This window comes from Oryctolagus cuniculus, chromosome 6 (genome assembly GCF_051225735.1).
Source record: "Oryctolagus cuniculus isolate XC-2025 breed Fujian yellow rabbit chromosome 6, ASM5122573v1, whole genome shotgun sequence".
Lineage (NCBI taxonomy): Eukaryota > Metazoa > Chordata > Mammalia > Lagomorpha > Leporidae > Oryctolagus > Oryctolagus cuniculus.
Window position 1 is genome coordinate 118,072,692 of NC_142872.1, and position 10,806 is coordinate 118,083,497.

At 46.6% G+C, this 10,806-nt stretch overlaps 1 protein-coding gene across 11 annotated transcripts in view; it reads right to left on the reverse strand.

The window, feature by feature from the left end:
- Nucleotides 1-8,587, reverse strand: part of RUNX1T1 (RUNX1 partner transcriptional co-repressor 1) — a 154,809-nt gene extending 146,222 nt beyond the window's left edge. The window contains exons 1-2 of one of the 11 annotated variants that reach the window (XM_070075840.2): nucleotides 1,688-1,880; nucleotides 599-741 (exon numbers count right to left, since the gene is read on the reverse strand). Coding sequence is in view for 1 of the 11 variants with exons in the window: in XM_089335516.1 (XP_089191642.1) it covers nucleotides 910-979 (70 nt within the window). In the remaining 10 variants the exon portion in view is untranslated. Of the gene's footprint in view, nucleotides 1-598; nucleotides 742-909; nucleotides 1,532-1,676; nucleotides 1,881-8,451 lie in introns of those variants that run through there. The other 10 variants (XM_070075843.2, XM_089335513.1, XM_070075838.2 and 7 more) reach the window with 10 other exon arrangements.
- Between the last annotated feature and the right edge of the window lie 2,219 nt (nucleotides 8,588-10,806).

Below are 10,806 nucleotides of genomic sequence, written 5' to 3' on the forward strand. Positions count from 1 at the left end.
GGTTCAAAACCAAAATACAAATCTGCCTAACAGACTTCAAGCGATGTCAGCCCCCCCCCCGTAACCCAAGTTGAACCACACTATAAAATCACTAATTCCACACTAAAAGTCAGCTTGCTTTGCTTCCTGTACTCATCCTACCACCCTTAGCATGAATCCCTCACCCATTCAAAACGAGTCACACAACACCAGATGTTAGAGAGCAACCCCAAAGCCTCCCCTCTCTGGGCTCACTCAGTTTATCAACCCTGAAGGTAAAGGGTGAAGACACCTCCTGTCAGAATAAGGTAGGTGCTCCAGGCTGGAAAGGGCAAAGGGTGAGGGGGAAGAGGAATTAAGACCATTCAAGTGTCATTCAAATCGCACCCAAGTTCTCCAGCCCTTCCTTCCACCAGGAGGGAGACGGTGTCGCCTTAAAATAAAAATTAAAATGCACTAATCAAGTTGTTCAACGGCTCCTTCTCGCCCTTCTTCATCTAAAGGCTTGAGCGTCCAGTCAATAAATAATCTATTGTTCCCCCTTTATCGAGTCTCTTTAAACCTATTCAGACTGGCAAAACTAAACCCAATTAAAGATAAGGCCCTCCGGTAATCTCACCTCGGTGAGTCCTGTCTGGATAGCAGAGGTGATGGGAGATAGCGTCAAGGCCAGGGCCGATGCCTCCTCCTCACCCCACACAACAAAAGGCAGATTTCTCTTTCTCCCTCTGCTAATCTTTAAATGTAAATTCTCTCCGCCAGCTAAGAGGAGCGACAGATAACATGTTACATCTTCACTTCTCCTGGTCTTATCGACTTCTGAATCATTGGGAAAGGGAGAGAGGGAGCGAGCAGAGCCGCCTCCCCGCGCCCCCCTTCCCCCGGCCACCCCTCCTCCTGCGCTCGCCTCCCCCCGTTCACGGAGATTACCTTCTGGCAAAGGAGCGCGGGAGAGGCGGCCGCGGCCGAGGCGGCACCCAGACCGCGGCTTTGTATTCATTAAACACACATCGGAGCTTATCAGAAGTAAAAGGCTTGTCAGGATGGCACATTGTGTGTGAGTGAGTGTGTGAGCGCAGGAGGCAGAGGAGAGAAGCCAACGTGCATCGGGGTGATTACAATATCAGCAGGGCCCAGATGGAGGCAGGAAAATAAACAGAGGGTGCGTGTGAGACAGAGCGGGAGAGGGAGGAAAAGTGTGGGGGGAGAGAGAGAGAGAGAGAGGGAGAGACGGGGAGAGAGAGAGGAGGGAAGAAACCAAAAGGGATGAAGGGGGCGGGGGCTCAGGCCCCAGGATGGGGCTGGAAAATAGGGGAGAGCTAGGGTTGAGGCAGGGTGGGGGAGCCCGCTGCACAGGGGCCGCCAGCATGCCCAAATCTGCCCCTACGTCAAGAAAAAGGGGGCATTTTAGACCGTGTTTCCCTGCTCCAGGGCTGAGCTGCCCAGTTCAGATCCTCTGTCAAGGTCAGGGGGACACAGAGTTCTCAGGGCTGGGGGTTACAATGAGATATCCACTGTCTCACCTCCCTCCAAATAGCCACAATTTGCAAAACAAACCCTAGTGAGTCAGCACAGAGCCCCCGCCTTCCACAGACACACCCCCCCACACCGCCCCCAGCCCAGCCTTAAGTGGCCAGTTCTTGCTTCTTGCTTTTTCAGACCCCAATACTGCTAAAATCTCAGCCCCCCACACCCACCCCACACATACAGAGAGGGATCCAGGCAGAAAGAAAACGTCTGCTTTCCCTGGGCTTTCATGAGCCTCAGCTGAAGACGGCAGCCAGCATCACTGTGCTAAGAAGGACCACTTGTGATTGGTAGCTACAGGTGACTCTTAGACACCTGCTCCACCTCCAGAAATTGGGTTGGGGGAGGGGGCTCCTTATGTGTACATCTGAGAGTCTATTTTGGAGGTGGGAATTTGAAATTGAGGCAATCAATCTCAGCTTGAGCTGCCTCGCAGCCCTTCACCCACCCAGGGCCCGAGAATCAATCAGAGAACAAGCAGGGGCTAATGCTGGTCCGTCAGACCAGAGTTCAGCCTCCTCCCCAGCGGGGTCAGCAGGGAGATACACCTGAGTAGTCCCTTGGGCGCCCCTTTTCACTTTTAAATGCACCCATCAGGCCATCTGAGCATCTGATCAGATCCTTAATGGAGTGCAGATAATGCACACAGAAGGTTGTTTCATTGGGGGGAGCCCAATGCCTGGTTGTGTTGTTGTTTTGAGGCACTGAAGCTTGGTTAAGAAGCTCACTGCAGCAAGAGGAGCGAGTTCAGAATGAAGGCGCCTGGACACCAAACAACTTGTCATGGCACACACTGTGACCCCCCCAGCTGCAGTGAAATGGGGGGGGTATGAAATAGCATATGCATGGGGTTGCAAGAGAAAGGGACAAAGTGGGTGGAGGGAGAGGATAAGACCAGAGAGGAGCAAGAGAGCTAGTAGCCACCTTACAGGGGACACACTTTTTTAGAGGACTTTTAGAAAACAAGGAAAGGCGTTGTTTCATCATGCACTGTGCTCCCAAATCGCTTAGTCCAAAGTGGCTTTATGGGTTGCGGGCCCCTCTCCCTCCAGCCTCCCTCTCCCAGGAAAGAATGAAGGGAAATTTGATAGGTAACACAAAGTGAAGAAAGCTGGGCGTCGTGGGGGAAGGGCATGTGTGAAAATCTTGTCATGCAATGAATGTCAGATAAAAAGGGGTCTGCCACAATCCTCCAGTAATCCAATAATGTGGAAAACCTCGTGGTATCACTGAGCCGAGAACAAGGTAATATTTCTCCATAAATCTTCAAAAAGTGACCGGGTTCAATAGTCAGAGAAGGGTGCGAAGGAAGGAAGTAAACCACTTGACAGGCTACCTTACAAAATCGAGTGAGCTCCAAATGGGTGAAAATCTGCCATTCCTACATGTTTTAAATTTAATAACAGACTGCCGGGGTATCATTTTAGCTCTCGTAAAAGGCCACCTTTCACCTTTTCTCTGGTTGCTACAGAAAACTGCATTCGGAGTAATCAGAAACAACTCCACACGCCCTCCCCTTTATCACATTTTAGTTAGAACAGATTGGGCACAGACCACCTACACACACCCAAAAATCCAAGGAAACTCTAGGAAGAAAAAAACACAATTTACAAATGCCCACTGATTTTTCCATTACATGCTACTTTAAGAAATACCATTTTTTAAACAAACAAAAAAATGCATTACTACTACCTTTAAGACAAAAAAAAAGCCAAAAAAAGGCTTATATTTTTCTTTAAAAGGCATCCCAAACACTAAAGGCTTGAAGAAAACTGGGCAAAAGCTAATTTGCCAATGTTCTTATTTTGTAAAGTCACAGTATTCCTTTTACTACCTTGTTTGTTCATTGACTTTTGGCTCACAGTTATAGAAAAGATCAACCAATTCTCAAATGGGAAGAATCCACGAATCTCTTCCAAAGCAAACACTTTGTTGCAAAGCTTTCACTTTAAAAGAAATAAAGAAATACAGCAATCAAGAAGTACAATCACAGAATAAGTGTACAACACAAAGTAGTTTTTATAATCACAGCTATCTTAAAGTCCAGGCTAGAAACTAGAAATCTTAATTTCACCCAGTTCTTTTCTTAATAATAGGTTACCTTCCTATAAAAGCAAGAAGTCCATCTGCCCCAGGCAGATAAGTTTTGAAGCATTAATTCAGATAAAAATCTAGCATTTTCTTTCTCTCTTTGAGTATGTGAATTCTAGTGTGCTATAATGTGAGAATTCCAACATATGACCATTATGGCATAATATCTCATTGCTCAGCTTGTCATTATTTCATTTGTAATTCTTATGTTAATTATGTTCATAATTACTATAAACAGATGTGGTAGACATTCATGTGACCTTTTATTGCAGAATGCATTCCTCTCTCATTTTGCTTTAATTTCTCATGTATATGAAGCAGAAATGTGGGAAAAAGAAAAAAGCTTTCTAATTTTCTAGTGTTTTCTATGCATACGTTATAACAGAACCTACCTTCTACTTCATCTGCATTTCAGAATATCAAAATATTCTTCACATTTAAGCTGCTTTACAGCACATTTCTAAATTGCACACTGAACCTCACTGCTGCTCACTAAATTGTAGCTATGGATGCCAAACAAAGCCTAGCACCCATGTCTAAGCTGTTTGTCTTTTTTTCCCTTAATATCAAAGGTTAATGCAGCAGAATTGTGCTTCAAAACCAAGTACCTATCAGCTACATGGGGATTTATTCACTCATAACTCAACCATCACCCTCTTTACATAAAACACATTTACAATAAAATCAGTATGGATTTCATTAGCTGAAAACCTCCTCAAATTTCATTTCTTTGGCCCTAATCTATAATTAGTGTGGACAGACAGGTGCAAACCCTTCTCTTCTACAGATGGCTACTGGAAATGGTGCAAGTGGCTCCTTCTGTTTAAACAACACAGAGATAACCTGCTCTGTCTTATCACTTACAATTACCTCCATTAAACTGAACTAATGTTTGCTTTAATAAAATGTTCACTGTTCTTTAAACATTATTTAGGAACTCTTATATTAATGGCTGTAAAAAAGTGAAGTTAGAAGGTGTCTCTTTAGATAATAATAAATAGCTTACTCTGGATAAAATGTCCCCAGTGATGGATAATACTCTAAGGTTCACAAAGGTGTTTTAGTTGATATAACAGTTTTGTAAGTTACTTTGCATTCATAGGGTCAAGTACGATTTTTTTAAAAAGGCATTGCAGTGACTAACATCATTTGGCAACTAAAGCTGGGGAACCCTTAGCATTTTCCCTGGAGCTCAGTAGTATGAAAGGTTTAATCTCATTCTTACAGATTTAAATTGTTACTGAAACATGTAACTCTTAAAATTCCAGATGGATTTCTAAAGGATATATAGGTTAACGTGAATATCTGTTTAATGTCTGACAAATTATTCTCAGTCGAATGAATTCCATCCTTTAAAGCATATTATCAAAATTAGCTATGAATGAAACTGCACTGTGCAAGCACATGGTTACAAACAACTTCATTCCATAATAAATAACTTCTATAAAACCAGAGCTCACTTCTCCCTGCTTCTGCTATCAATAAAGTCTGTGGATCACTATATGATGAATAAGGTGTCCATAAAACAAAGAACCTTTAAATGCTCAAACAGCAACAAACAAATAGCCTTTCCCACTGAACTTACATAACTTACAGTAAGACTCCAGCAAAATGCAAGTGACTCGAGGTTTTTTTCACATGCAAATCCTGCAGGTGCCAATTTTTCAGACTGCTTTGCTATGAAGGGCCATGTTGCCTGCATAAAACCTCAATGAAGAAGGCTTTGCATTCAGTGGCTGTCAGCTGATGTTCATATCAAAGAAGTGAGAAACAGGATTTGACAGTGAAGAATGTCCTAAACTGACAACCACTGACCAGCATTCCTATTGGAAGCATTTCTTTCTCCTGAACCCCTTTTCAATGTTTAAAAAATGGGGGTGGGGGGTTGCAATGTTGGCTAACCTTCTATTTTACAATAAAATAAATTATAATGGCACCTTACATTTGTGTAGTTCTTGGCAATTTATGAAGTGCTCTTTTATCTGCAAATATTTAGACTAACACCTCGATGGGAGAGCTCATCATCAAATACTGACATCCAGGGTAATATTTTACTTCTCTCGGAAACAGAAAATTGTGAAAATATTAAAAGGCTGCAGTCCTGTAGCTGCAAGAATGCTGCCCTATTTCCAGCAACTTCTAACACTGCAGTTTGCATTGTGAACTGTAAAAGGACCTTTTAAAGATCATTTTTAACACCAAATTATAAGCAGGTATTACTGAGTGAAAAAGACTACGGCTATAAGGGAAAATATCATTTCAAAGACTTGTGACCTGCTCTGAGTTGTACAAACCATAAAGAAAAAAAGAAACCAATTTCTTCACTGATTTTACTAGGTCTGAACTGGAACACTGGAGAAACTTCATACTAAAATTCTCTCACACAATATTTAGCTTTGCAAATGAAATGACTGCTGTCTACATGGTTTACAATAAAACTACTAATGTTTAAACAAAGATATTCAGCATAAAGTTCTCCTGTTAGTTTACCCTGAGGTAAATTCAGTTTTTATGCACTCAGAATGACCCTGATTTCTTAGTTATTTTATCGGAAGTTTGTAATCTGATTTATATGTGAAAAAAACCAGCCATTTATCAAATGCTAAATACAGCCTAAGAAATGATAAACTTCAGTTCCTCAACATTCATCCCAGCTGCATAAACAGCCTGGATCAAACTAAGATTCTCCGATTCATATTGGGTGAAATTCTCAGACTCTAAAAAAGTAATACCGGAAATCGGTAAAAAGAAGCCCATCCACATGATCTGCTGGCCACTGCAATGTAAAAACTAGACTAGACTTCAAGCATAAACAAGAGGGAAATGGACAGAATTCTGAATTTGTTTCTGTTCATACTCATCACAACTGACATAACCACGGGCTATGATGGTTTAAGGCACAATGGTGTTTGTTGACCTTTTCTAAGGAATTGTGTGACAGGAGAAACTGAACACAACAGAATACTCACATGGTCAAGACACAACGTTGCAATAAACTAAAGGAAGGCCCCCAGCACTAACAAACCATTTATCACAGAGAAGCTGGTCAATTTGTATTCCAGGGAGTGCGGCTTCCCTGGGCACAGACCCAGTTCCACTCCTGTTCTATGCAAAGGAGGGTGATGATAATAAAAGCCACTGAGAGCACTTAAGAATGGTACAGATGTTTAAAAGGAGACTAGGAGGTGGAAGAAAAATCCTGTAAAACACATTTCAGTTCACACAGAAGGAAGAAAGAATGCCTTGGTCAGCAATCCGACCTTTATCAGGAGATAAATCAATTTGCAGCAGCTGTGGACAGCCATTTATACACAGGCCCTGAGCAGATTAATTAAAGGAGGCGAAGTTAAAAATTCAAGAGGGCTCAGAGTTACATGAAGCACGTGAAGTTGGCGTGGAGTGGCCTCTCCAGCTCTCCGGGTCCTCACTCCCGGGTCCTGGCCTCAGCGCCAGCTCCCTAGAACCTCCTCCCTGGGAACAGCGCTGCTCCTTAAAATGACCTTCTCCACATCTCCACACCCCCCCCCCCCCCCCCGAGGCAGCGGACAGGGCGGGGCACTTTGGGAATTGTGGTGCTAGGCTTTGTGCGCAACAAGGGGTCTAAGACAGTCCAGCCAAATCCTCCAAACTGAAAGCCTTTAGGGCACAGAGGATGAGGGCGGGCGGCTATTTTTAGTAACAGTCGTGGTTCACCTCCTACTTCTCGGAATCACAGCACTCAAACTTTTCCAAGGATGGCCCGCCTTTAAAATAAAAAGTTTCAAAATCCCGATTCTAAACCTTGCACTGATAGAACCTTATCTGCTTAAGGCATCCAGGTCAGCGCAAGGTCCGCCCCAGCAAGAGGGGTCTGGGTGTGTCAGCCAACCGGGTCCTTTCAGGTCCACGAAGAGAGCGGCGGGCGACAGAGCGCGGGCGCGTCTCCACTGGCCCTGGCTCGGGGTGGGGGTGGGGGGTTCACCAGAGGGGTTTCTCCAAAAGGAAATGAATGCTCGGGCCGCGTCTGCTGCCTGGGCTCCGCCGGGAGGGCGCTGCAAGGGCACAGGGTTCCGCCCTTGGGCGCCCAGTCGGGGCTAAGACCGTAACACCCCTGAGGGCCGGGGCGTGGGGCCCGGGACGCACGAGGACCTGCAGAGGCGACACTGCCCACGGGCCCCTGGCTGCGAAGGCCTGGGTCCCTCGGACAGACGGTGGAGGAGCCGCGGCCCGCCGGCTCAGCCCGGGGGCTTCCCACTGGAGCATCCCAAAGGTCCCCAGGAGAAACAGGGGAAGTTCGCAGGAGGGCGCAGAGCGCCTGGGTGAAGCTAAGAGAACCCCCATCCCAGTCGCAGCCAAGTCCCGAAGTTGAGATGCCTCCTTCTTGTTCCCAGGGTTAAGTTTTCCACCATCAAAAATGAGCCTTTCGCTTCCAGTTTAAAAAAAAAAAAAATACCACGACGTAGGCTTAGGGCCACCTGCCAAGCGCACCGTGGACACCTTGACCAGTTGTTTCGTCGGGGCGGGGGTCGGGAGGGATGAGTATTATTCATTATCTTCCTGCTCACATACCATGATCATGGAGAGGAAAGGAAAAAAAAAATTGTTTTAAAAGTGCGAGGACTCTAACAGTCAAAATCGCGTCCCGGTCTGTTCCGCGAAGTTCAGTGTCATCGCAGGCTGGAGTCACCCGCGGTGTTCCTCTTTGCCCTGGCATGCAGTCCTACCCTAGTTCAGCGGCAAGTTCAGCCCGGAGCCTCGAGGTCGAATAATCCAAGCGAAGGTGACGGCCATCGGAACAGTAATTAACAGTAACAGCCCGGGGCCCGGCCCCTCCGCCCGCCCGCCCGCCAGCCCAGCGCTCCCTCAGGCACTTACACTGCACAGGGCCGGAGAGTCCCACCATCCGCCACGGACTGCGAGCTGCAAATAAAACTTCCCGTAGTCTCGGCCGGTCCGCGGGGCGAGGGAGCGAGGGTGCGGCGCGGCGTCCCTCGCGAGGCCAGAGTGTCCGCGGCCACTCGCCCACGCGCGCTCGCCACCAGGCCGCGGAGTCGCGCCGCGGTGCGCCTGCGGCTGCCGGGCGCTGCGCAGAGCGAGCTGCGGTGCTAAACAGCCCGGGGTCGGGGACGCCAGCCAAACGCAGCCTCCACGCAGAGCCCGAGACTTGCGGAGCTGCGCTCCCCTCCTCCCGCCTCCCTCGCTCTCTCCCTCCCTCCCTCTCTCTCTCCGCTTTTCTGTTGTTGCTGCTGTGGCAGACAAATGTGATGTGGGGCGCAGGGAATTGCCACTGTCACAGGCGGCGTCTGCGTCTGCCTTGCCCGCCCTCGCTCACTCTCGAGGAAGGCGACGCATTTATCTGCAGGGCGGCCGGGCGTCCGCCGGGGAGCAGGAGCGCCGCGCGCTGTGCGCCCACAGCGCCCGCACCAGGCCGGCTCCGGCGCGCGCCCGCGCCAGGGGCGCCGCGGCCGCTCCGGAGGGAGGCGGCGGCGCGGCCGCTACCAGGTGCAGGGAGGAGGGCCCGCGGCGGGGTGGTGGCGGGGGAGGTGGAGGTGGGAGACATCTGTGTCGTGCGGGGGTCACGGAGGTCAAGTATATGTTAACAATGGGCAGGCCCGGCTCGCTGGGGCGCGCGGGCGGGCGGCCTCCCTCCTGGCTTCAGCCTTTCCAGGGCAGGCTGGACATGGGGCTGGCTCCCTAATGATGCCTTCCCGGGCCGCCTGCTCTCCCGCGGCCAGAGTGCCCTGCAGTAACCCAAGACGACCACTTTCCCCGGCCATCTGGAGCGCTCCTGGCTGCCCTGCCTGTGTCTCATCACTGGCTGGAGAGACAGCTCTGCTAGAAATCAAGCCACTCTCAGATCTCCTCTCTAATCCCCTTCTGTTAGCTGATTTCCAGGCTGACTATTTGCTTTCGCATTAGATAATAGCCTTAGAGAAAACAATTATCATTTTCTCTTACCTCCCCCCCCCCCCCGCTTTGTTTTTCTGCCTCTCCCGTAGTATTCCATTAGGAGGGACTTCTTTCTATCTCTCGTTTTGGTTGGACCTACCCTCCCCCCTCCCCAACCCCAGACGTTAATATCAATACTTTGGAGGGGGGAGGGAGTCCCCGGAGGAAAAAAAGATAGGGTGAAAGAATTCCAGATATTTCTAGAATAAATAAATAATCTCGCAGTGAGGAGGACTGACGATTTGTACAGAGCAGAAAAGGGCTTGAATCATAATGAAAATATTAATATGTAGGTCAAATATGATCAGATAATGGCTTGCAACGATAAGTAAAATGAAATCTTTTAAAATTATTATGGAACGGTGCCACCACTGCAAATGTTATTGTATTTAGTGCAACCATTTGAAATCCTATGCTGAACCATGTTTTCCCCAACTGGCCTAAATCGATGGGAAAAGTCCTGTGTGCTTGCTTTTCAATCTCCTCTTTACAAAAGAAGAAATGCCTGCGTCCGAGTGGGCCCGATGCTGGGAAAACTGAGGAGACATTGGTAGGTTTTCTTTTTGGAAGTGGTGCTTCAGATATTTAATAGTGAGGAAAATCCCTTCCCCCATCCTCTTCAACCCAGCTGGAGCTTCTAATGCTGCAGTCTTTTCAGACTCAACTAATTTTTAGCAATTCATTGCCAGAAAACACTCATTGTACATTCTGCCCTCTCCTTGGGACATTTGTCTAATGAATTATAATGGATTAATGAATTGTAATGTTACGTCTTGGTATTTGATATTATGAGGCTCTTAATTTGAATCTTCAATTTTAGCAAGGTGTACATTCTATAGTAATTTCTGCAAGACAGTTTTCCCCTATACTTGCAAATCTTAATACCATTAACAATTTTAAAATATGAAATTTTATGCACACTGCACTAGTGTAACTTCTTTGTGTATGAAATCGCCAAAGCCTACTATGTTCTTAAAAGAATAAAAAATATATTGATACTTTATTCTATTTTCTGTGTTACCTCCTCTGTCTCCCAAATTGAAAACCAGTCATTTGGATTCTGGAACCATACAAGTACACTTCTCTTTATTTAAAATTAGTTAAATGGTGAAATAGGAAGCAGTGAAGCTGTTATTCTTAAACAGTATTGTGAATAGTGTTGTTTTAAAATCCTATTTGTACATATAGAGTTTAAGTAAATCAATAATATTTTATGAAATACAAAGTGGTGGATGAAATAAAACACACACACTATGTCATGTTTTTCTTCTTACTGTAAAG